The 25,802-nt window shown below is 37.9% G+C and overlaps 1 protein-coding gene across 2 annotated transcripts in view; it reads right to left on the bottom strand.

Moving 5' to 3' along the window:
- YLPM1 (YLP motif containing 1) overlaps positions 1 to 25,802 on the bottom strand; it is a 95,421-nt gene that overhangs the window by 24,232 nt on the left and 45,387 nt on the right. Inside the window, exons 5-18 of one of the 2 annotated variants that reach the window (XM_049897557.1) lie at positions 19,407 to 21,533; positions 16,659 to 16,782; positions 12,566 to 12,983; positions 12,361 to 12,453; positions 11,939 to 12,134; positions 11,335 to 11,453; positions 10,312 to 10,466; positions 9,710 to 9,772; positions 9,304 to 9,423; positions 8,888 to 9,064; positions 8,717 to 8,800; positions 8,363 to 8,446; positions 6,103 to 6,183; positions 2,913 to 2,964 (exon numbers count right to left, since the gene is read on the bottom strand). In XM_049897557.1, coding sequence (XP_049753514.1) covers positions 2,913 to 2,964; positions 6,103 to 6,183; positions 8,363 to 8,446; positions 8,717 to 8,800; positions 8,888 to 9,064; positions 9,304 to 9,423; positions 9,710 to 9,772; positions 10,312 to 10,466; positions 11,335 to 11,453; positions 11,939 to 12,134; positions 12,361 to 12,453; positions 12,566 to 12,983; positions 16,659 to 16,782; positions 19,407 to 21,533 — 3,893 coding nt within the window. The remainder of the gene's footprint in view (positions 1 to 2,912; positions 2,965 to 6,102; positions 6,184 to 8,362; positions 8,447 to 8,716; positions 8,801 to 8,887; positions 9,065 to 9,303; positions 9,424 to 9,709; positions 9,773 to 10,311; positions 10,467 to 11,334; positions 11,454 to 11,938; positions 12,135 to 12,360; positions 12,454 to 12,565; positions 12,984 to 16,658; positions 16,783 to 19,406; positions 21,534 to 25,802) is intronic. The other variant, XM_049897558.1, reaches the window with a different exon arrangement.

The raw sequence follows: 25,802 nt of genomic DNA, 5'->3' as shown, positions 1-25,802 counted from the left end.
TTTCAAAAGATGAACTTTTAATATGAAGGTGAAGTTTTAAATATTCAACTTGGAAGGTCACAGAATTTTACATTTTCAAAACAGTATATATTTTTATAGTACAACAGAAAAATTCTTCAGATACATCTATTTATAGTCTAAACATAAATGGTATTTCTGAAAATCTGTCCAAGATGAAAACACAAGTGTATGTGAGTAAACAAATAATAGTTACACACCGCTGTGAAGAGATGAATCTGACATACAGGCAACTCAATTTGTGCTTATGAGTTGTGTGTATTGTCCTCACTTAAAGAGAACTATACACACAACTCATAAGCACAGGTAAATGACACTGAGGTGAGAAAAGTAAAAGTTCTTGATATGGAGAAATTTATAGCAGGATGGTAACAGCCTCATATATTTCAGTCCTCACGGTTTGAGGAACTAAAATCATGTCATTGGAACTTTAGTGGCTCCAATGCTGAATCCCAGCATCTGACATAGCATGTAACACCCACCCTTGCATCAGGGTGCCTGTGTCCCAGCCGGGCAGAAGCCAGCCATGTGGACTGCGGGTGGGCCAGAGGGCCTTCAACAGCTCCATGACACCAGGCCAGGTGTAGTGCAGGCCTGTTCTGTGAGCACAGATCAAGAAGTCTGCAATAAGATTTAACCAGCTGCATGAAGACTACAGTTAGGTATTTCCTCATTGGCAGACTCATTTGTAAATCAAAATTCCTCAGCTTCAGATTCATTATGCTGGGTGGAAACATATTAGGCTAAAGTGTCATACGTTTCCACCCAGCATGATGATGTTACCAAGAATTTAAGAATGCTGGCAAAATCCTCAGAAAAATAAACTGTATCTGCTAATCAAACATATTGAATTTGTTATGATAAGGAAGGCAAAATAAACAGGATAATTCTTCAATGCAAAATCGTCATATTTTAGAGAAGAATCTTCTCAACTGGCTCATTCTATCAAGAATACTCACACTCAATTTGCCTTCCTCCATAGCTGGATTAGCTCTTAATATAATTTGTATAAGATGAAAGTTATTATACAAGATATTATTGCCATTCTTATTAAAGACAATCAAAAAAAAAAAAGCCCAGCTGCAAACATGTTAGAATTTATTTTCTAGTTCATTACCTTCAGAGCCTGAAATGGTTTATTTAACAAATCCATTTCTGGAATTCACTGGCTAATGTTCTGTCTTTAAAATTGACTGAATTTGTACAAAATGTATTTTCTGAGAAGCAAATGGTAGACAGGCCAGACTTTTTTCCAGAAATCAGTGCTAAATTTAATACCATATTTTCTTGAATAATCATCATAATGAGATTCTATTTTCTTTTTTCTTTAGAAACTAGAAAGAAAAAGTAGAAAATGGACTAGCTCAAATTAAAAAAAGCATTATCCCAGATCATATATTACATGAGGCCTATGAAGATTATATTCTTAGTTAAGAAATTTATCACTTTTACAATCCCCATATCTTTATTTATGATCTCTATCTTTGTCCCAAAAGATAATCACTATTTTGAGAACCAGAAAGAGAAGAGTGATCTTAGTTAGTCTTACAGGTTAATCTAAAATAAAGAACTACAAACAGATTCAATCTCATGTCAAAACAAGCAGGTCTAAAGCAGTATCATTAAAAATTGGTGATTGATTACTATTAATATTTAATTGCATGTAAACACTTATAAATACTTTAAACGTCTATCGAAGCAGATAGTTGGTTATTATTAAGATTTCCCACAGAAGGAAGAATAATAGAAGAATACGTCAGTAACCACAATTTTTACATGACATAAACTAGGAAAATTTTCTAGAGTTTATAACAAAGCATCTACCCCGATAATATAGTAATACTCCAGCTTATGGAACTATCTTTCAACACAGGACCTGATTAACATCAACTGCTAACACAATCAGTTGAGCAAAACAAAGGCATAGCCTATGCATTGTAAGTAAAACATACCCTCTGATGTCAGAAGCACACACAATGTGGCCCAGTAGTGAAGCAGCTAAATGGCTCAAACTTTTCTATGAATTGAAGATATTTAGATGCTTACTTCAGTTTTAGAGTAATAGCACGATGCCAGGAAGAGAAACAGAGATTGACAGTCATACTTCATAATTCAGTAAGCCTAATCTTCTCAAAAAGGCTTTATTGCACTTTCTTAGATTTTTATTAATATATCTTAATCAACAAGTTAAATAGTTCTCTTTAAGTGAGGACAAAAAAAAAAAAAAAAATCATTGAAAAAATGTTATGTAACATCACCATGAGCTACTGGAGGAAAATCCATTGGATACATACAATTTTCTGCTTCACAGATAACCTCCTATTAAGCAACTCCAATTTTTTATTTGAACAATCACTTTAACCGTTTCACTTTGTAATCTGGCACTAAAGACAACGTGAAGGAAAATATAAATGGAATCTTATAAAAGCAGGCTCCTCAAAAACTGTATCTACCTCCTCCCACCCAGGAATGCTAATTTATATAAGGAATTTAATTGCCTTTTAATTAATTTTAAAAGTTTAGTATTTATTATTATCATTCAAAGTATTCATAATCAGGTTCGATTTTGTACTGCAGTCAAATTTTTTTTACAAAGCAGGAATCTCATCAGCACCAACATTTCTGATTTATATAAAAGAATGGATTTTAGAAGTAACAGTATGTTGTTACTAAATTCATCACCTATTTCTTCTAAAATACTTTTCTTTTCACTCTCTGTCACAAGATGTAAATACAATTACACCAAAAGCTAGCAAAATAGATAGGACGATGTAAGGTAGGCCAAAAATCTCGGTTTAAGCAGAGGTTTGGGGCAAATTTGCTCTTCTTACAGAAGATCTATGACCGTTACCATCAGGTATCACATATAAAAACAGGAAAAAGGAAATACCCACCTAGCTTTGCCTCAGATGTGTCCATCTCCCATTTGCTTTTCGGAATGTAACCCTAAATCGTACACAGAGAGAAGCTCGAAGGGTTAGAAAGAGACACATACATGCACATCACTTTTGAACTGGAAAAGCATTAAAACTGGGAATGGATTCAGTTTCCACTCACTGTTACAAACTTATCCTTAGGGAAAGCACAGTCTCATCTTTGAAGAAACTGAATTACCAAATTCACCAAACTGGACTGCCAGATTTCAGAGCAGTCACTTCAGAATAGTACCAGGAAGGCGCTTTGAGGCAGCTACAGTTCAGGACTCACACTCGTAGTCTGAACAACAGCTGTATAGCAAATATGCTAAGAATGTACAAGTAGTTACTGTGCTAATATTAATATCATTCGGAGTAGCATAGGATTTATACCAGCTAGGTTATTTTCTAAATACAACTGCTATTCTCAAGTGAAAGTAACCATGAGGTTCAAAGAGCATTTTTAAGTGTTACTTTATATTCCACTGTAATTTTAAAAACTCAGAAGAAAGGAGAAAACTCGGTATCACTGAACCCAACTATGAAGTGCACCTCATTTTAAAGACTCAGTCCATCTTACAAAGGCTAATTCTACTGAATCAATTTCAGAGCATTTCTCTTTAATCACCTGAAAATTATTGTTTCTGATACTGTATGTCTCTTAAAATTAGTGTTTTCTTATTTTATGAAAATGCAGGCATCTCCGCAACTTATATCTTACATTTAATAAAATAACTGTGTAGTTTATTTCAAACTCCTATATATAGTTTTCAAATTTCCCAATGTACCTATTTAACTATCCAGTAACCCCTTCAGTTTATTCACTTAGCAAATGTATGCTTTTCCATGTGATTTATTGAGATTTTTCTCTTTTCCTTAATCTGGACTGTTTTTTGTTTTTTTTTTTATTAATTCCTAACATACAGAAGCTTTAATATTAAAACTTATTATTTAGGACTGATTCATCAAAGGTATCAGTATCTTCTTTTAAGGGTCAATATATCCCTCCATTGTTGGGAATGTTTAAGTTCATAGAACAGACTGACACGCAGGTACGTCAGAACGTCTGTCGAAGGCTTCAGGGCAATAGCTTCTGGGTAAGAGTTTTCTATAGCATCATCATCCTTCTAGGTAACCTACAGATTTTATATAATTCTAATCTTTAAACCAGAACTAATAATTCAATTTTAATTTATTAGACAGTATTTCAGGTTATAAATTATATTATCTTTTTCAAATATGTTTTTAAAATAAACAAGACAAGCTATGCTGAAGTAATGGTGCTAAAAATATCAATCAAATTTGTACAAATCACATCTCAAAAATCATCTGAAAACCCTAAACATCACTAAAATAATATATTTATAAACTCTGAGCCATATCTACCAGGTTCACTGAAGTACTAAAGAAAGCAAAATATCATACAAATGATCCCCCAAAAGGATTCTCTTAATCAAGGAAAGTTTGGATTTCACCCAGCTGTTTTAATCAGTACAGAGTGGAAAATGTGAAGTTTACTGAGAGTTCCATTAAAATAGTCTGAATGACATGAACTTGCTCTTAACCCTTTGGTTAAAATTCTCCAAGAATCTTTTACTCTTGGAAAAGACCCCAATAGCAGAAGATCTGGATTCTGAATCTTAGAATGAGTTAAGAGAAGTTTTAAACATAAAGATAAGCAAAATGAATGTATTCATTTCCCGCTGCTGGAACCACCCTCTTCTTCCTTTAAACTCTATTATCCTCCCACTGCTCTCTTGAAACGATAGGCCATTTGGAAATAGAAGAGATAGTCCAGTAGGCAGAGTTCTAAGACTTCTTTGCCAGGTCTCTGATGTAAAAATACAGTATTACGATGTGTTTTGCTTTTAAAAATTAAAAAGTACATTCAATTAAAGTTCCAAGCTTTGACCTGCACCTAAGCAAGTCAGATGTTTTGATCTAATTCCTGAACCGAAATCTTCACAAAAGAAGACGAAGCTTTAGAAAGCTAAAAGTTCACAGACTTCTCATATGACTTTATAGTACACACGCTGCAAGTAATTAAAGAAGTCGTTAGCCATATTCAGGAACAGCGTGGACCTTTACATGAATTTTCTGCCTACATTTTAGATCATATATATCAAAACACAACTTAAAAAAAAAAACTGTTTAAAAAAAAATACTGAGACTCAAATGCCATTAACTTTAAAGCTTATTTTTTTAATCCACATTTGAAATCTAGGCATGTAGAGGGTGACGCCATCACTACATAAACACACAGTTTCTATCGAGAGTCCTCTATATCACACATGGTTTGATGGGACCACTCCTTAGAGACTCTGTATACTGTAGGGATTAGGGTAGGAATTAGGGTCTCACTTTGTACATTTTCAGAAGAATATGAGAGGCAGCTTTAGGAAAGGCTGAGGTATTAAATAAACTGAGCAATATTTTTGATTAAAGAAGCAACACTATTTCAAGGCATTGCAGATCACTGTACTCATCAGCAAACACTGAAAAGTCCACATAATTCTACGGTGGTATATTCCTGAATGACAGGTAAGGCAAACATTTCTACAGAGGTGTGATCAAAAGTATTTACAGTAGGTACACAGGAACTTAGAAATCACACTACATAAGCCTCTAATCAGTCTAAGCAAAATTCATTGCCTACACAGTCAAATAATTTCCCCCATCACTTAAAAGGATAAAATGCAGAGAACAAATCCAGCAGTAAGTGGCAACTCTCAGTCTCCTCATTCAATAACAATTCTTCTGCCTCAGTTGACAGAAACTCAATTTTGACAACTTGTAGCAAAGAAGAGACAATTATACAACGTTGTGTAGGCTGCATCACATACCTGCTGGAATGTAAAAATGTCCTTTCATACTTAATTGGTTTTCTTGATAAGTAAAACTACCTACAAATAGATGAGTGTGTATAAGGGTAAGTTTCTCAGCAGTCTGTTAAAATTTTCTCTTAATAATATAGTAGAGGGTTCTTTTGGTCTGGAGAAAAATCAAAAGTATCCAAAAGTCTCCTTGGAGATGACTATGGAAACTTTTACCATTAAAAGGTGTATCAAAACAGCGGTAATCTGACCACAGATCTAAATTTAAAACAATATCCTTCTTAAGAATTTTAATAAAGAGACACTTTGTTCAAAGTGGTTGGTCAGTCTCCTACCAGTTCGCTTTCCTCTTCTTCTGCATCTTTCTTTTCTTCTTTCTGTTCTTCAATATTTGCATCAAAATCTTCCATCTCTACCTATACTCCCCCAAGTAATTAAAAAAAAAAAATCAAATTGAAATAACGTTTAGGAGAATGTTGAGTCCCTCAGTGAGATCTGGAAGGAGCACAATTACCCAGGGCAAAACAACACAGATTCACTGTTACGTACTAAGTAATTTTAAAACCCTAAATTTTGAAGCAGAGCTTATAAAAGACAGAGCAGTGTTCTAGCCTTTAATCTTCCTGGGACATCTATCTTTATAATTTTCTAGGGGTTTAGTACAATGCTCTGCTCTGAGTAGATGCTCACCTGTTTTGAATGCCTACGGGTTACTAGGATTTCTTTTTAAAACCTTTAAAAATTATTTTTCCAATCAGATAAAACATATATGATTCAAATTTCAAAATGTAAGAAAGGATATAATGGAAAATAAGATAGTAGCTTGGCCCAGAATGACAGTAGTGGTAATATAAAGTAGAATGGACTAGAGAAGTATTTACAAAGTAAAACTGACAAAACTTATAGACTGACTGTGGTGGAGGGGTAGAGTCAGAAGCCGGAATAAGAGAGAGCAAAGTTAAAGATGACTCCCAGATTACTGGTTTCAGCAATCAGGTGCTTCTAATTACTAAAACAGAGCATACCAAAAGAGGAACAGGTTAGAATATATCACATTTTGGATACCTTGAGTTTGAGATGCATTAACGTATGTTTTTTGTAGACAATTTGGAAAATAATGAGAGAAAGAAGAATTACAAAAACTACCTACAATCCCTCCACTTGGATGGAATTACTGTTAAGATACGGATATAACTCACTCTAGTCTTGACAACTTAATATTAAGAGCATATAAGTGGCAATCAAAGCTATTAGGAAGGTGCAGATTACCTATGTAGAATGAAAATAGGGACTAGGAGAGATACAGCCTTTAAGAGCACCAACATTTAAGGACTGGGCAGTGTGAGGATCCAGCAAAGGAGACTGAAAAGGCATGGCCAGATAAGAGAATTCAGGTGAGTGAGAACCAAAAGAATGTGGACTCACAGAAGCCAAGGGAAAAGTATGCTTTCAAGTTGAGCGTGGTCAATTGTGTCCAGTGTGGCTGCAAAATTAGGCAACAGGAGGCATAAGAACTGTCCATTGTCATGGAAGTTACTGGTGAAGGGAGATTCTGGACAGTGGTGGGGGCAAAGGCAAGAAGGAAATGGGTTGAGGAGTGGCACAGGAGGTAAAAAAAAACAATGAAAACATTGAGCATACGTAACTCAATTACGGGAGAAGGTCAAAGGAAACAGAAGTACACAACTGATCAAAATACAAAATCTCTCCTTTTTCATAATAAAGATTTACTTCCACCAAATTAATCATTGATTCAGGCAAGAGTTATTGATGGGTGAAAATCTGCTGGGGAACAGGATATTTACGATTTCAAAGTCTCTCCCTACAGATTACCTATTAGAAAGGGACAAAGGTACCTCTACAGCAGAAAAATCTGGCAGACACCACCTTAACCGAGTGAGGTGATAAGATAAATTGATAACATATGGCTCCTGATGTGATGCCCTGAGGACACATCATTTATGTAGTATTCTTACTAATGTTTAATCGAAATCTAATTACATGGAAAGAATCAGACAAACCCAAACTGAGGAGCATTCTACAAGACAACTGGCCTATACTCTTCAAAAACCCTTTTTCTCTGTCTTTTATGACAATGACATGGCTGAGAAATTATTTTAGATTAAAGGATTGGATCCTGGATTAAAATAAAAAAATGCTATAAAGCACATTATGGAAACAGTTGGCAAAATCTGCATACGGATTCTATATGAGATAATTCAGGAAATTTAATCCAAGAAATTTACATTATTTAATAAAGTATTATATCAATGTTAAATGTTATGAATTTGATAACTGACTTCTAGCTTAGTAAGAGGATGTTTTTGGTTTTAGGAGATATCTGCTGAAGTACTTAGAGGTGAAAGGTTATGAGGTCTGCAACTTACCTCTAAAATAGTTACAAAATAATAATGATAATAATAATTATAAGAAGAATATATATCAGCAAATATTAATAACTGGTGAATCTTGATGAAAGAGGTACAGGTATTCTTTGTATTCTTTAAGCATCTTTTCTGAGGGTTTAAAATTTTTCAAAATAAAAAGTTGAAAGAACGTCTCTTTTGCACTGCATTCAAGCCAAAGGACACTCACCTCTTCAATAGCAGCATCTTGTAACAAAGAACGAATGTCCAGACGCATCATGTGACGAGGTGCAGATTCCCAGTGATCAGCCATCTATTGAGAGATTCAGGAGGTCAAATTATCTCTGGAAACTACTCACATAAAGACTAAGTGCGCACCCAAGATAAATTTAACTAATACTGTGAAGTCTCACAGGCCAGTTCCAGGATCAGCTATCCCACCCCTTTCACTTACATGCAAAGGAAAAGAAACATTTATTAAAGCAGGAAGAAAAGATATTCTGGAAGAAAACGGAATAAACAGTGGTGATATTGACAAAATGAAGTTTAGCATACTCCACCATTTTATGTTTCCAAAAATCACCTTATTTATTTCTTTAAGCTTTCTTCCATGAATATTTCTCTTGCCACAAGTCTGGTTATCTGCACTCATTTCAGCCAAATATACCTAGGAAAGAATTAATAATTATTAGGTAAACAAATACAATACTTACCTGACAACACAAAATGTTTTAAAGTTCTTTTAGGTCTATACCTCAAAACCCTTGGTTTTTGCTGCACTCCAAAACTGGTCAAAATGTCTAACTCTGTCATTAATAGCATCCAGGATAATAAAGGGGAAAAAGCCATCATCCAGAGTCTTTTTGAAAGTTTTGAACATGCTGGTGCGGTAGGTCTCCTCCATCTCAGCTTCATATTCATATTCCATTACCTAAGATTCCCCAAAAGAGATCTAGAGTTAGCAAAAGCAAAGAACCATTCTAAGCCTCTTCCTTGGGTAGCATCTGAATAGATGACTTTGAAGTCCTTCTTTCACACCTGAGTACTAAATTTTATTCAGAAAAAAGCAGTTTTTCTTTGTCTTCAGAAAAGCCGCATCTCCTTCTGAGGATGTTTTCCATTAAATACTATTACTGAATCAGGTTGTAATCTGAAAGGAATATACCATACCTTCTTTTTCACTTTCTTTCCAGAATCTGGATCCTTCTCTTCTTTTTCTACTTCAGTGATGAAGTAATCATCCAGGCTTAGAACTCTGGGTGCAGGTCCTCCAAACTCTACTTCCTTATCCTAAGAATCATATAGTCAAAGAGATTAAAGAGAATTTATAGAATAAATTAATGAATGTTCACATCAATGTTCCCTCTTGTGACTAAATAACACGTAATCATTCAGCGGTTTCAAATCAAGCAGAGGCAAAGTATTTGTGTAAGGTAAAAAAAATGGTACACAACGGCATCTATCACATGGACCAGCTAGAATGGGATCAGGTGGGAGATACCTGTACCAATGCCTTGCTGCTAAGAAGGCAAGTGACTAACAAAAGCAACAAGTTCTTTGGCTTTCACATACTCACTCGAATGAGTTTTGCAACATGTGTCTTTCCACTGCCAGGCAATCCTCTCATTATAACAACAATCTGAAACAACAAACACACACACACCAAAAAAAGACCACTCAGAGAGGATTTTTTTGCAATGATCTATCTATCCATTGAACATATATGAAGTTAAAATATCTGGCTGAAAACTCCAGTACTAGTTTACTCAAATGGAACCTAGTTATTCTACGAGACAAATTTAAGAATGTATACTTCACTAGTTAAATAAGCCTAGATGAATCAAGTCTTGTACCTCTCCCTGTTTTTGTTCCACATACCAGAAACCTAAAACCACTTCTCCCCTTCTTCAAAATGCAATTAACTGAGCCCCTATAAATTACTTTTAAAAGTTTTCAACATCTTTTTTTTGCCAAGCAACTAAGCTTTAACTTCTTGAAGATTCTATAGGGTAGACAGCTTATGAGATTTCAATTGTGTGATGATTTGGAGATGGTATAATGCCTTGAATTTGCTATTAATACTCTGTTACAGAAAAGGAGAGAAGTTATGTTCCAGATATTTTAAAAACCTCTTAGGTTTTGATTTGCAAGAAAACTGGTCAGCCTCATCAGACTCACTCTCTCAGGTCTGCTCTCTCGGCCTGGTGGTTTCAGAATGTCATCCACATTCTTAGATTCCGGCTTCTTCTCAACCCGTGAAGCTGGAGGTGGCTGGTGGCTTAGTGAAGGAGCTGGCAAGGACATTCGTTCCTCTGGGTAGGTTCTTCGTTCTCCTAGAAGTAGAGCAGTTGAACAAAATTACTATTAATACAGCAATTATTTTAAAATTTAATTCTCCCCACTAACCCTAAGGTAATATAATTCAAACCAAGTTTGATGATTTGGTGAGCCATCAATTAGAGAACATTTAAGCAACGTTTAGGTATGATTTTAGGCAAACAGAATGTTTTGAAAAAAATACTGAATCCATCCTTGTTTGTATTAAATTTAGGAAAAAAGTTAAGCAACAGGACATAGAAAAATACTATATACTTTGCTGGATAGTCTCAAGTATGACTGATAGTTCTGTAACTTCCCCCTTATAGTTTTAAGAACAAGAGTCACTAACTTGGGAAAGCTTGTTCTTAAAAATAGGTATAAAAGTTCTAGTTTAAGTATAATTTATAGCAATGAAAAAACTAAAAGCAACCTAAATGTCCAACAATAAGAGCTTTATATTTTATCCACACAATGGAATATCACAGAGCCATTAATTTAACAGGTTTACACATGGGAAAATGTCTATGGTACCACCTCAAACCTGGAACAAGCACAACACAGAAATTATATTTATAGTTTGATTACAACTTCATAAATATGTACATGGAACAGAGAATGAGAGGAAATGCACAATCTTTTAATAGTTGTAGTATGGGGGATAGTGGGATCCTAAGTAATTTTGTTTCCATTCACCAGGATTTCTTTTATAATATAAAAAGGCATTTATGCTTTATTTCATTAATTATATTGCTATTTTTGATGATAGTGCCACCATCTCTGTGAATGGATTTTACTCTGCAAGTTTAAATTCATAGCTACAGTGAAAAGCAACTCCTAATGTTCACATTCTTAACACCCTTATAGTAACAGGCACTGCTCTACCTCCAAACATGGATGGCCCTTCGTAGGCTGGTCGGTCAGACTTCCGGTCATAGGATGGCCTATCGAACCCCCCTCTTCTGGATGAAGAATGGTCTTTTTTGTCTCGATACGACTGAGTCCTAGAACGTGTAACAGGAAGCACTTTGGTAAATGAAAAATATTTGGAGATCTCTGCTTTATAATGCAACATCATTATCTGCCCAGCTTTCTCTATGGGTAGTGACTCCACACAGTCAATATTTACAATTTGATTTTGCTTTTCCATTTAGGTTTGCCCTGTGTACATATAACTAACAAGCTCAGGAACTGCACAAATAAATTGCTTGCCTACTAATTAAGTAATGACTGAATATTTACTGACAATACCATTTCCACTCCCTTCTGGCTGTCTCCCATCTCCCATTTAATTCTCTGGAACTCAAGCTGAGAAGATGCAAGCACCTACTTTCTTGAAAACTGGTCCAGAACTGCTCTTCCTTTTCCAAATTACACACACATGAAAGGAATATGTCACTTACTGAATGCCGTTAGATACACTGACCTTTGCAGAGCTTAGGTATACAGTAATACGCACACCTTGCAAAGATTAGTCTTCACAGCGTACCTATCATCTCGGGGTCGGCGATCTCTGTCAAATCGATCCCGGTCATAATCGATAACACCACGATCCCGGTCTCGGTCTCTATGTGTTTCTCGATCCCTTTTAAAATCTCGATGATCTGTCATGACATTACTTTGACGATCAAAATACGGCTCACGGTCTCTGTCTCTATCATAACGATCACGTTGGCATGTATGCTCTACAAAAGCAAGTCATACAAAAAAAGACTTACGTCCCTTTTAATGACATAAAAGCGGAAAAGTACAACTCTAACTTTAGAACTAGTATAAACTGCTGCCCTAAATTCAATTTAAGAATCTTTTAGCTATATCAAGGGGAGGCCCAGACAATCTGACCAAAAGGAAAATTATATGATAATCAGGTCCTAAAGGTTTTAAAGGTACTGATCTCTCTAGGACTCCTACCTGTTTCAAAAGTTGATCTTTCAGGTATTGGATCTGGGCGCAGAGTTATTCTTTCTCCGTAGGGTATCTGTTCAACTTTATTAGTGGATATATCTGGTAAATGAAACCAGGGATAAAACACTGTAAGAATGCAGCTTAAAGAAGCCAAAGCTAAAGCTAACGGTTCCTCTAGAATCCCAAATACCAGTTCACCATCATTACTCACCTCGGCCATGGCCATAATCAACAGTCTGCTGCACTGGTGGGGGCTTGGACATAGGTGGCATACCCAAAGGCATTGGGCCAGGAGGAGGAATGGAAGGGTGAACAGGTGGGAGTGGTAACACCGGGCCAGATGGAATTGCTGCATTTTCTGACTTAAATTCCGAATTCAGTCCTTGATCATCATTTGTATCCCAGAGTCCATAGAAAGAATCTTCATCCCAGCGCTCCTGTTCCACACCAGAAGTTTGTGACTTTATCACTGGAGGAGGAGGAGGTGGAGGCGGAGGAGGTGGTGGTGGCGGTATTGGGACAGGTGCCCTGCACACAGGAACAGATGCTCTTGCGGGTGGAGCAGAGGGTCTTACAATTGAACCTAGTGGTTTACCCATAGGAGGGGGCGGTCTGTAGGGCCCTGGAGGCTAGAGAACAGAGTAAATAGCTTAGTAGACAAGCATACCACCATCTTTTCACAGATCAGTAGGAATTAAAGTCTCATTCTCAATCCACAAAAGAAAAAAAACGGTAAATTGAACTTGTTCAAAATTAAAAACTTTTCATGCTTCAAAAGACACCACTTTAAAAATGAAAAGGTAAGTCACAGACACGGAGAAACTTTTTGCAAATATAGGGTTTTTATTGACTAATTTTAGGAGTAAACTGCCCTGCCTTTCTTCCTAGTCCCTCTTAGTCTGGACAACCTGCTGAAACTTGTTCAGCATCATAGCAACATGCAAGCCCCCACTGACAAGAGAGGTGGTGGCTGCACATAAGGTGCACTGGCCAGGGATTAGCCCTGAGTCTCCCACACCGGAGGCAGGAGTTTGACCAAAGAGCCCCCAATGCCTCATATACAGGGGAATGTACTTAACCGGGGGCCACTACAGGCTACAGCTAAAGATAAATGGCTGTTCTTACCTAGAGGTAAAAATTTTATTAGGGTATGGCATTTTTAACTTTGTTAAGAAAATGCTTCCATAGGACAAAGATACTTTCTTTGGAGCCCAGCTATCTAGGCAAGGCTTAAATAGCCTAAACAATCTTGGGACTATGTCTATAAATAAAACAAAAAGTATTTTATTCATACTATAGAGTAAGAGCAAAAGATACATTTATTTTAAAAAAACCTGCAGTATTTATAAGAAAGGATTAACTTCCACATTATAGTAAGGATAATACAAATTGATAAGAAAAACTTCAGGAGCCTAAAGGATAAACTAAAGAGTAAAAACAGAATTTATACAGGAAGAAATACAATTAACTCATAACTCATGCTCACTAGTAATCAAAAATACATGTTAAAACTACTAAATTTAGCAACAACAACAAAAAAATGAACTGGTTGATGCATGTAAGGCCATAGTATAGATGTTATACAACTATTTTAGAGATCCATTTGGCTATATTACAAGAATCACAAAAAGCCCTTATTCTTTGACTCAAGTATTCCACTTTAGGAATTTAAAATCACTCTAAGCAGTTATCCAAAGTAAGACCTTGATACAAAGACATTCATTACAGTTGTGTTAATAATAAGAGTCAAAGATTGGAAACAAAAGTTCAAAAGAAATGGAATAGTTTAATAAATTATTGCACATCAAAAATATTATAGAGACTGTAGCAATATGGAAAAATGTTTGTTTAAGTGAATAAAGCAGAAATGTGGATCTATCATTCAGAGCTCCTACTACTTGCTAGGAGATTCAAAGATAAAAGACACAGTTCCTATCCTTAAGGGCTCAATTTGGAAGGAAAGAGAACTATCAAAAATCAATATGATAAGGGATATGACAGAGGTCAATATGAGGTGTTCCAGGGGCATATATGAGAGCAATCGTCTCACACAAGTGGAAGAGAAGATAGCAGAGTGAGTTCTAAAAGAGGAACAAGAAGTAACCAGCTGGGGAAAGGAAGAGAAAAGAAACCCTAGGCTTAGAGAAAATGCATATGCAATGTCATGGAGCAGTGAAAGAGTCTGGCACATTCACACAATCGCAAGTAACTCCACACGCAGGGAGAGTGAAGCATAAGGGTAGGGGGTAGCAAGCAATGGTAAGCAGAGGTCGGGCCAGCTCAGGGAGAACATAAAAGGCCACGCAAAAGAGTCTAGAGTAGCAACTTGAAAAGTTCGAGAAGAACCTGCAGGGGCACAGAGTTTATGTTAATGAGAGAGGAACAACTTAGAAAAGAAGGGTGAGAACGGTTGCACAACTTGAAGAAAGTAACTGATGTCACTAAATTGTACATGTAGAAACTGTTGAATTGGTGTCTGTTCTCCTGTGTATATACTCAACAACAACAAAATAAATAAAATTTAGAAAAAAAAAGTCTAGATTTTATGCTGAAAGCAATGGGGAAATACCGAAGGAATTTAAAGCCAGGGAGCAATGTGGTGAGATTTACGTTTTTTAAAATGTCCACTTGGTCCAGAAATCACATTGGTGCTGCCCAGATGGTGGGGCTTGGACCTGACTACAAAGAGGCATGAGGAAACTTTTTGGTGTCATGGAAATTTCTTTATCTTTCAGTTTACATTTGTCAAAACTCAAACTGTAGGCTTAAAATGGGCATATGTTATTGTATGTAAACTATACCTCAAGAAAGATGATTCTAAAAATAAAATAATTACTCTGGGAGCAGAGTGGAGAATGGTTCAGAGGGGAATGACAGAGAGGTGAGTTAGGACATTTCTGAAATAATCTAGGCAAGAACGGATGAAGATCAGAAGTGAGGTTGTGGGGAAGAAGAGGATAGAACTGTTGTTGTTAAACCCAAACCAAAACCACTGCCATCGAGTCGATTCCAACTCGTAGTGACCCTACAGGCCAGAGTAGAACTGCCCCATAGGGTTTCCAAGGAGCGCCTGGGGGATCTGAACTGCTGACCTTTTGGTTAGCAGCCATAGCTCTTAACCACTATGCCACCAGGGTTTCCATGTTGTTGTTAGGTGCCCTCAAATCAACTTCCACTCATAGCAACCCCATGTGACAGAGCAGAACTGCCCCATAGGGTTTTCTTGCCTGTAATCTTTATAGAAGCAGATTGCCAGGACTTTCTCTCAAGGAGCTACAGGGTGGGTTTGAACTGCCAACACTTCCATGAGCAGCCAGGCACTTAGTCGTTGTGCCACCAGGGTTTCTTGCAGATAGAATAGTTGAGCAACATTACAAAGGTAGTAAAATCAATCAGTAGAAAATTTGATACGGATATGAATGGGTAAGATAGAGGAAAGAGGTAAAGGCTGACTTTCAGGTTTCCAGTTTGGATGACTAGGTGATGGTGAGGGGGAGAAAGAACAAATTTAACAGTGGGGTGGCGGGGGGGGGAGGGGGAGGCTGCGATAATAAGCTCCATTTTGCATATGCTGAGTTTGAAGGAGACACAACCACAGAGAGAAACCTTGTAGGCAGATGCATGTGTAGGTTACTAGATACAATTCAGGGAGTAAGCAATGACAGGGTGGTTGTTGTCCACAACTAGGCACGAGTGTTATATGTTAGGCCAGGATGGAAGAGAACACTGAGAAGTGAAAACAGATAATTTGATGAAATGGTCTTACTTTGCCGTTAAAAGTTATCTGCATAACATTTTTAAAGCCTATCATGGCTTAAGGGTAAAACAACAAACAAACAAAAAAAAAAAGGGAGAATCTAATCACACAACTCTTTAACATAAACCATCCCTTATTATTACTGCCTGAACTTGGGGTGTGAGGTTGGATCCTGCCTGAAGAGGTGGGAACATGATGAGGGTCACATAAGTAACAGGTGGAAGCCCTGAGACTGCCTAGATGGGAAACAGGAAGATTTGGACGTAAAGGATTATGAGGAAATTTCTACAATTTTGTAAACATGAAACCATGTAGTTCAGGTGTGCTTGGTGTACTTATCAAAACCTGGGGAAAAGGAGCATTTCTGCCATTCTTTTGGTCATGTTTATAAGATCTTCAAAGATCTATTACCACAGCTTTTTACTTTTCCAAAATTTACATTTTTTTATAGAGGGAATCTATACTTATTGTAATACCAAAAAATCAAACAGCATACAAACACATAAAGTAGAAACCATTCATTCCCTGAGCACACATCGTCCCATACCGGATACATCCCAGGTCTTGAAGCTGTATTCTGTAATCTCGATGATTCCTGGGGTGGTGGATGGTCAGGCATCTGTGGCTCAGACCCAAAGTCTTTCATCTTTTGAAGCTGTTCTTTCTGTTCCCTGTAAACAAATAAAACAAAATTCCCATTGCATATAGGCATTGCTACTCCATTCCGACATGACTACAACTAGCATCAAAGGAGAAAAAAAGACCTAAAAACTTTGTCCTAAAACCCTCTACAGTGCCCACAGAGCACCCCTGGAGAAACCCTCTCATGTTGTTATGTAGCTAACTGATCAGTCCTAAGGCCAAAAAAAAAAAAAAGGCCTATAGAGAACTATAAATTATTGAAGATCTCCAAGGACAGATTCTTCAACCTGCTTCAGTAGTCCATTCTAATATCTTATCTACTTGGTCATGATTTTCTCTCTTGCTTTGTTTCTCTCTTAGTTCAATATTCCTTACACCAGAGACTGCAAAATGGTGGCACAGAGGTCAAATATGACCTAGAGAGGTTTTTTCATTTGGCCTTCACATCAGTTTTTTGAATTAGAATGTTGAATTTGTTGCTATTGTTTATAAAACAAAAAATTTCATCTCTAAATGCAATTTTTAAAAGAGATTTGATAACACTGGGCCTACATTCCCACATACCAACAATTAGGTGGAGTGTAGTGGCTGCCCGCTTTAGATGAAGCAGTTTGCCACAATCCACACCACATTCAACGGACAACATCTGGCCCACTTTCACTTGTTTTTGTTACCTGTCTGGTTTATGTGGGCATTTTGTAGATGGTGAGAACGACTGTCAGCATATGTTGCTAAAAAACAACACTTCATATTCCTAAAGAGTAATTAAGTAAAACCCTTCGGGGTTTCTTTTTTGAATCTCTGGTCAAACTCCTTTTACTTTTACTTACAACGCCTAACCTTAAGACATGTAACATTTACTGCAACCTCTTCAGACCTTTTACAATTTCCTCCCTACATTTTATAAAGTGTAGTGACCCAAATGGACAAGAAAATAATGGTCTAGTATATAAGAAGATTATTTTCTGCCTCATCTAAATCATATTCCTTATGATATTCCTTACGACTGTACACTGAAAGCACAGGCTACTTGTATTCAACTACAACCACTCTTAATCCAGCGCTTCCTATATTTTGTTTAACTGTGTTTATGTTGCCTAGAAAGAGCTTTTTTAAAAAATGACGAAGGGAAGCATCTTTTACCTAGCATTTTTACGCAAAGCAATAATGAATGAAAAAGGAAGTTTTAAAAAGAAAAGGAAAGAAATCCTGGTAGCTTAGCAACACAATCAGCTTAGTGCTCGCCATAAACCACACAGATTTTGGAACTGGACAGACCTGGGTTCAAATCCTGGGTCTGTCACTTATCAACCAAGTGAACTTAACCTCTCTAAGCCTTAGTGTCCTCATTTGTGAAATGGAGATACTACTACTTATCATTGCAGGCCTTTGCGATGTAAGGATCTGAGATAGGAGGACTGAGATAACATGCTAAATGATTAGCACAGCACATAGTAGGTGTTCAACTAAAAATGCCTAAATAGTGTAAAAGTGAATAGCGTAGTAGCTGACTGTTCTATGGCACGCTTTCCACGTCTTCTGCATGAGTAATTCAGGAAAAAATACACCTCTTACTGCATATTCTCTATCGACCACAGAAATCGGTTTTGCGGCTTAAAGCACCTGACTTTCATCTTTACCTTAAGCTATTTTTTATCATCATACTTTTCTAGTCCTAAAGCTTCGATTACAACTTCAATCTGTATAATTCACAAATGCAGGCCAGAAGTGAAAAATGAAGGAAACACAATATATTGGAATCTATCAAAATCTGTTCATTAATTTTCCTAAAACATTACTAATTCCTAAGAACGTACTTAAAAAAAAAAAAAAACCTCACTCTGTCACTGACCCCTAACTTCCTATCCTTAGGATGTAGTCAATTTAAGTAAAGTATTAAGTGAGTTAATATACTCAAAGCACTTTAGTACAGTTTCTAGCACACAGTAAGTACGCAATAAAAGTTAGCTTTTGTTGTTATTGCTACAACACGGGAAGCATTATGTAGACATCTATACATAGTTACTTGACTATAAGGAAAGAAATCCAAATTCTATTCTCTAGCTCGGAAAGAAAATATGTGATTGTGTAGAAACAAGCAACATCCTTAAGCAGATACCTACTTCTAGTAATAACGAAAGGTAAAACACCCCAAAAAGAAAGTAACAATGGTTAGAAGAATGTGACGACACTCCCAAGTAAAAGCATTCTTAGCTTCCACAGAGAAAAACATACATGCTTGGCAGCACTTTTCAAAACTATATCAAAGATTAGTGAACATGAAATCTGTCAGATCTAATCCCCACAAACAAAGTGACCACTAGGAAAAATGGAGGCCACATATGAGCCCTGTGAAATTCAGAGCAGGTTCAGCACTTCTAACATGCACAGGCATGGCATATCAGCAACACAGCTGCAACAGCCAAGAAGGGCTATCAATTTTCACGTTTTGGGGCATAAGTTTATAATTAACACAGTTCCTAAAAACCTGTCCAAACTCTAAAACAACTCTGGATGACCAGAAATATAACTTAAAATTACATGGTAAGAACTGGAAGTAAAATGATTCCACTCAAATATGTCACATCACTTTAAAAAGAACAGTCTGAATGTGGTTTTGACTAAAAGAAACTATCTTAAGCAGTCAACTTACCGAAGCATTTTCAGTTCTTGTGCAGCCTTCAAAATGATTTCGTGCTGCCTCTGACTGAGAACCATTACCCCTCCAAGGCCTTGGTCAGAGTCTAAGTTTGTATCCGACCCCATCATTTCAGAGGAATGATGTGAGGAGGGCATATGTTCCGCCATGGGGGAATGTCTATCCACATCAGATGGGTACCATCTGTCTGACAACCGTTCTCTTTCCCAGTCCATTCTGTCAGGAACATAATCTCGCTTTTCCCGCCATGTATCTCCTCTTTCTGGATACTCTCGAATCCTCAACTCACCCCTATCACGGAAATCTCGATCATAACCATGGTCTCGATTTCTTTCTTCTCTCCATCTATCATCCCGATATCTATCCAATGGTGGAAGAGGTGGAAGGGTTGGTAAAGATGGAATAGGTGGAATATCCCTTTCATGAAACTGTGATTCTTGTTCATCCAGTGGTCTCCCATAATCTCTGTCCCATTCATTATCCAAATTTCTATCATACATATCCATGGGTCTTCCAATCCGATCCACATCTCTGTCCAAGTCCCTGTCCATTTCCCTATTGTAGTCCTCATCCATATCCTGATCCCTTTCCCAATCATCCCACCAAGGGCCTCGCCTATCTCCATCATGAGACCGAGGTGGTGGTGCTGAAAACCTGTCCTCTCTGTTATATGGATCCATTGTATCATCCTGATACTCATGTTCACACTCTCTCCAGTATCTATCTCTATCCCAATCATCAAGCCTTTCTCGTTCCATTGGAGCATTTCTACCATCTAGTGGGAAATCTTCACGCCCTCTCTCTTCTCCATGGTTCCATGGAGCCCTAAGAGGCTCATCTCGGTGATATGGATGCATTTTCTCCCCACCATCTCCTGGTTCTGGTCTGAATGGACCTCTATCACGACCAAAATCTGGTCTTCCCAATCCCCTTTCCCGGCTGCCAGGCCCTCGAGGTGGTCCCCTCTCCCGGCTCCCAGCTCTTCGGGGTGGTATTCTCTCCCTACTCCCAGCCCTTCGAGGGGGTCCTCTCTCCTGACTGCTGGCCCCCCGAGGTGGCCCCCTTTCTCGGCTGCCACCTCTACCCCTGTCCTGGCTGCCTTGCAGACCACCCGGCATTTTCTCCCGAATGCTTCCCGGCCTCACCAACCCTCTGTCCCGGCTGCCTTCTCCTCTGTTCATCTTCTCTCGACTGTCTTCTCTTCTACCCATCATCTTATCATGAATATCTTCTTGCTTGACCAACCCTGGGCCCCTGCTGATTGCCTGGCCTCGACCTCTATTTACCAGTCCTTTGTCCCTTGTGTCTTCCATTCTGCTTTGCCCAGGACCTCTGTAAGATGAACTGCTGCCTCGACTGCCTTCTAACCTATTATCTCTGTTATCTGGCCGAGGCAGCCCTTTATCTTGGTTGTTTTCTGAATGGGACAGACCAATACCCATAGATTTAAAATCATTATCTGTAGTTAAGGATGACGATGCTGCTACTGCTGCTCCTCCTCCCTCCATCCCCCCTGTTGTTGAAGGAAAAGTAGATTGAGAAGGTACAGGTTTATTTGCAAGGGGTACAGGCTGAGTAACAGCTTGGGCTTTGTCCATTTGGGTCTCCATACTTTGAGAATTCTGGTCCCAGTTAGCAGGCTCTGTGGGCCCTTCCGAGACTTCGCTTTTAGGTGGCTCTTGTTGAGAGTCGCTTAGATTCTCACTTGACTGAGCCGCCTTGGCATCCTTTACATCTGCAGCAATGGAATACACAGCTGATTGCCTTTTAAAATTCTTCTGCTGGTTACTACTGGTATCTGCTAATGGTTCTTTGTTTCCTGAAAGAGGTTCCGCTTGTGACTTAGGAGGCTGCTGCTGATGTTGCTGTCCAAAGGCTGGTTTGGAGCTCTGCCACTGTGGTCCACTCTGTCGAGGACTTAGAGATGTACTGGGGGTGATATAAAACTGAGATGCTGGCCCCCGGGGAATCATTCCCCATTTGCTTTTAGTGCCCTCTGTTGGGTGACCTTCATATCTGGGTCTTGGCCCATCGGGGCGGTTTCCTTCAAAACGAGGCCCTTTGGGTCTCGGTCCTTCACACCTTGACCCTAAATCCTCAAATCTTCGAGGACCATCAAATCTACAAGTAAAACAAAAGATATTACTCAAGACAGTAAAGCAGGAAAAAGTATTCTCCACGTAAAAATAGTTAAGGCAGTCTTGCCTTAGAATCTGTTTACAACAATGACTCTTTCAGTCATTAACAAATCCGAGTCACCTATATCCTAAAATCAGTATGCTAAAGCGGCAGTGCTCAGGTCTTAGGACAGGCTTTGCAAATCATGTCAGTATTATCGCATTTAATTGGACACATACCGTTCAGCAAGTCACTGATAAATGGAATTGTTAAAAAGCAACTGTATTTGGGAACAGAGTGGTGATGGTTGCACAACAGGGGAATGTAAAAAATGCCACTGAAATGCACACATAAAAGTGGTTGAAATGGCAATTAGAAGTACTGCGCCTTGGCAGACAGAAAAGCCTACTCATTTTAAACAGGAAAAAAAAATTCCATAGCTAAATCTGACGGTACTTTTAGAATTAAAATATAGCTAACAACTGAATATGAAATAATAAAATATGATGATTATAAATACTGTTGGAGCTGGCATTAAGATCTTGAGTAACTGACAAAAGTTTAAAAACCAGCAGCACATTGTAAGAGTGCGCTTTGACTTTTTAAAAAGTCTGGACAGAGATGTGTTTGCTGTGGACCCACTCACTCATTCAGTAAATATTTAGTCACACACCCCATCTGTTAGGCACCACACTACGTCCAAGGGAAATACACATAAAACATCATCTGTGCTCTAAAAGAATTTACAATCTAGCAGAAAGAGAACCTAAGTATAAACAACTACAATAGGTGCAATGAGTAATGTCTATCTGTGTATAATAAAGGCAACAGAAGGCAGAATGCTCAATTCTACCAGGGTGAGGGTGGTGGTGTCCAAAAACAGATGCTTATATAAAGCCTTGAAAGACAAATTCTCTGAGATTGGGCCGATGGACTGTGTTGGAGATGACAGGGAGTAGGTTGTAAAGGATCTTATACTAAGGAAGCATGAGGGAGGCAGGGAAACATATACATACCAGTATAGCATGTTTGGAAGTACAAACAGTTTGGCATGGCTGAAGTAAAGGGGAGACAGAGTAGAAAAGTTGGGAAAGAGGAAAGAGTGGAAAAACAGCAAACTAAAAGATAAGGTAAAGAGGTAGGTAAGGGTCAATCCCCAGAAAACTTTGTCTGCCTTGTATGGCAGAGAGTGCTGGTGGCCCTTCAACATCCACTCCCCCTTTTTCTATAGTAATAAAAAAAAAAAAAATAGACCTCCCTTATTTTTAGCTAGACATAAGACTGCCCAGACTTAAGACTCCATTTCCTCTCTTTTAGCTAGGTGTAGCCAAGTTCTGTCCAACGGGCTGAAGTGAAAATGATTTACACAATCTTCTGGGTTGTAACCTTAAAGAGAAGGGTACATTTTCCCCTTCACTACTTTGTTTTTCATGCCGTCTACAATTTTGACATGGTAGTGAAGTGAAGCATTCTGGACAGCTTGCTAAGGGTTCTGTACTAGGTATGGTGAAGCAACAAATCAGAATCTAGATTTTAGATCCTGTAGAGCCATCATGTAAGTCCTGAGAAAAAGTAAACTTCTGACTTGTTAAAGCCATGTAACTTTGGATCTCTGTGACAACAGCTAAATTAATTCAGCTCGTTAAGGAGTTTAGAATTACCTTATAAACACTGAGAGTCACTGAATATGGTCTGATTTTTAAGACTGTACTGGCAGAAAACTGATGGACAGATAGAAGAATAAAGTTTAAAGATGACTTCTAGAGTTTGGGTAAGTGAAGATGATGCCTGGCCTAAGGCAGTGACCAATATGAGGATGTAGAACAGGGGATAAAAGCGAGAGATGTGAAGAAGGTAGAATTAATAGGATTTAGGAGTAGGTGGAATTAAAATGATAATGGAAAGGGAAAATATAGAATAAATACAAGGTTTCTGGCTTAGATGACTGAGTGGACAACGATACCTTTCATGAGAAATAGAAGGATGTTTGTTTCATTTGTTTGGGAAATCAATCAAGAGTAATAAATACCACTTCAGTAAGTTTTTTCCTTCCCACTCCTGTGACTTTAGGCTTTGCTGGTCTAGAAGTCTTAGTTCCAAAAGGAGGAATACTTCTACCAGGGGATACAACAATGACTCTAGTGAACTGCAAGTTGAGACTGCCACCTGGCCACTGTGGGTTCTGAATCAGCAGGCAAAGAAGGGGCTTCCTATACTGGCTGAGGGTGATTGATTCTGACTTTCAAAGAGAAACTGGGCTACTACTACACTATAGGGGTAAGAAAGTATATATCTGGAATGCAGGAGATCCTCTAGGACACCTCTTAGTACTTCTAAGCCTTGTGATGAAAGTCAATGGAAAACTACAATAACCTAATTCAGGCTGCACTCCTAATAGCCCAGACCCTTCAAGAATTTAGATCACTCTACCAGGAAAGGAACTATGACAAGCTGAGATGTCTGCTGGGGGCAAAAGGAATATGGAATGGGTTATGGAAGAAAGGAAACCCTGTTGGCATAGCAGTTAAGAGCTATGGCTGTTAACCAAAAAGTCAGCAGTTTGAATACACATAGTGATCCTTGAAAGCTGTATGGGGCAGTTCTACTCTGTCCTATAGGGTTGCTACGAGCCAGAATCAGCTCGATGGCAATGGGTTTGAGTATATCTTGGTAATGGAAGAAGGTAGCTATAAATACCAGTTACCACTAAGTGACCAGTTGTAGAAATAAGAACTGTCATAGTTAGGAGTACACCCATTCCTCACTTATCAACAGGCCAGGTCGTTATGCGAAAATCAGCGTTATGTGAAAACAGACAATGACCACATCAGATCACAAAATGGAGGATGACTACATCACTACAAACTGCCAAAATACATCATTATATAACTGCCAAACCACTGAGAATCATAGTCTAACCAAGTCTGACATATAACCTTAACCATCACAGCCAGCGTTACTCTTGCCTTATACCTTGACATTCATTACTGCCAGTCATATACTGTTAATGTGCAAAATAGTTAGATAGTAGATTTTTTACTACTGTCATAACGTGAAATGTTGGATAAGGAGATAGTCGATAAGTGAGGAGTAGGTATATTTCTTCCTTAATTTGATATCTATGCATTTTAACATACATACATATACATACATATTAACCAAATATTTTTGATTAATTTCTTTCTTATCACATAACATAAAATGTGCTAACAACAGTAACTTAATATCTTAGCATTTAAGTTACAGAATATCAAAGAAACAGTGTGAATCAACCAGGAGAAGAAAAATGATTCTACCCCAAAGACAATAAAGGGATTTTTTATCCTCTTTTAGGGAAAGGGTTAGAGTGTTTTTGGTTGTCCAGGGATAACTGTGTCGTGTTAGGTGCAAAAATCTCCCTTGTAAAAAAAACAGTAGCCCACCCTAATTAGAAACATATAAGAAAGGCAACTCTGGGAAATGTAGTTCAGCCTAGTCGAGCTGCCACATTACAAAGCTATCACGAGACATTTTAAAAATACATAAACCCACACAATACAGATGAGTTATAGGATTTGGGAATAGGTTATAGGTTACCAGCAGATGAGTATATATTTTTTTTAACTTGGAAGACAAAAAAAGAATATGAGCAGTAACTTACGGAGCAAGAAGAAGAGTAGTTTAAGAGCACTGGTTACAGAGGGGATAAACCCAAAATAGGGCTGGTTTGTCCACAGAACCCAGAAAGGTTCAGGATTCTCACATACCAGGGATGTTGGGGAAGGACAGGAGTAAGACTTGGGGCTGAAAAAATATAAATTAAAGTCTATACTCAGAGCCATCGACCAGCTTCCCCCGATGCTGACTACCTTTAAACCCTTGTATTTATGAGTCTTCTAGCATTAGTCGCCAGTTCCCTACCCTGTCACCTAAAGTCTAACAGTTGACAAGTCCTTCACACACACACAGAGTTCCCAAAGAGCTTGTCATTGTCTCCCACTCTTAACTAAAATGGAGCCCAAGAATCACTAGATATTGTAAGAATGTCTCCAAAATGAAAAGGAGTGACCAAAGATACACAGGACATGAATCTGGAGAAAACAGAGACAATGAAAAACCAAAAAAAAAAATATCAAATTGGTATCCTCAGAGGTATTCTTAAAGATACAGTACTCACAAATCAAGAAACAAACCCAAAAATCAAACCTACTGCCATCGAGTCAATTACACCTCATAGCAACCCTATAGGACAAAGTAGAACTGCCCCATAGGGTTTCCAAGGAGTGGCTGGTA

This window comes from Elephas maximus, chromosome 10 (assembly GCF_024166365.1).
Source record: "Elephas maximus indicus isolate mEleMax1 chromosome 10, mEleMax1 primary haplotype, whole genome shotgun sequence".
Taxonomy (NCBI): Eukaryota; Metazoa; Chordata; class Mammalia; order Proboscidea; family Elephantidae; genus Elephas; species Elephas maximus.
The sequence above is the reverse complement of the archived record's forward strand: the minus strand, read 5'-3'. Positions and strand labels throughout refer to the sequence as shown.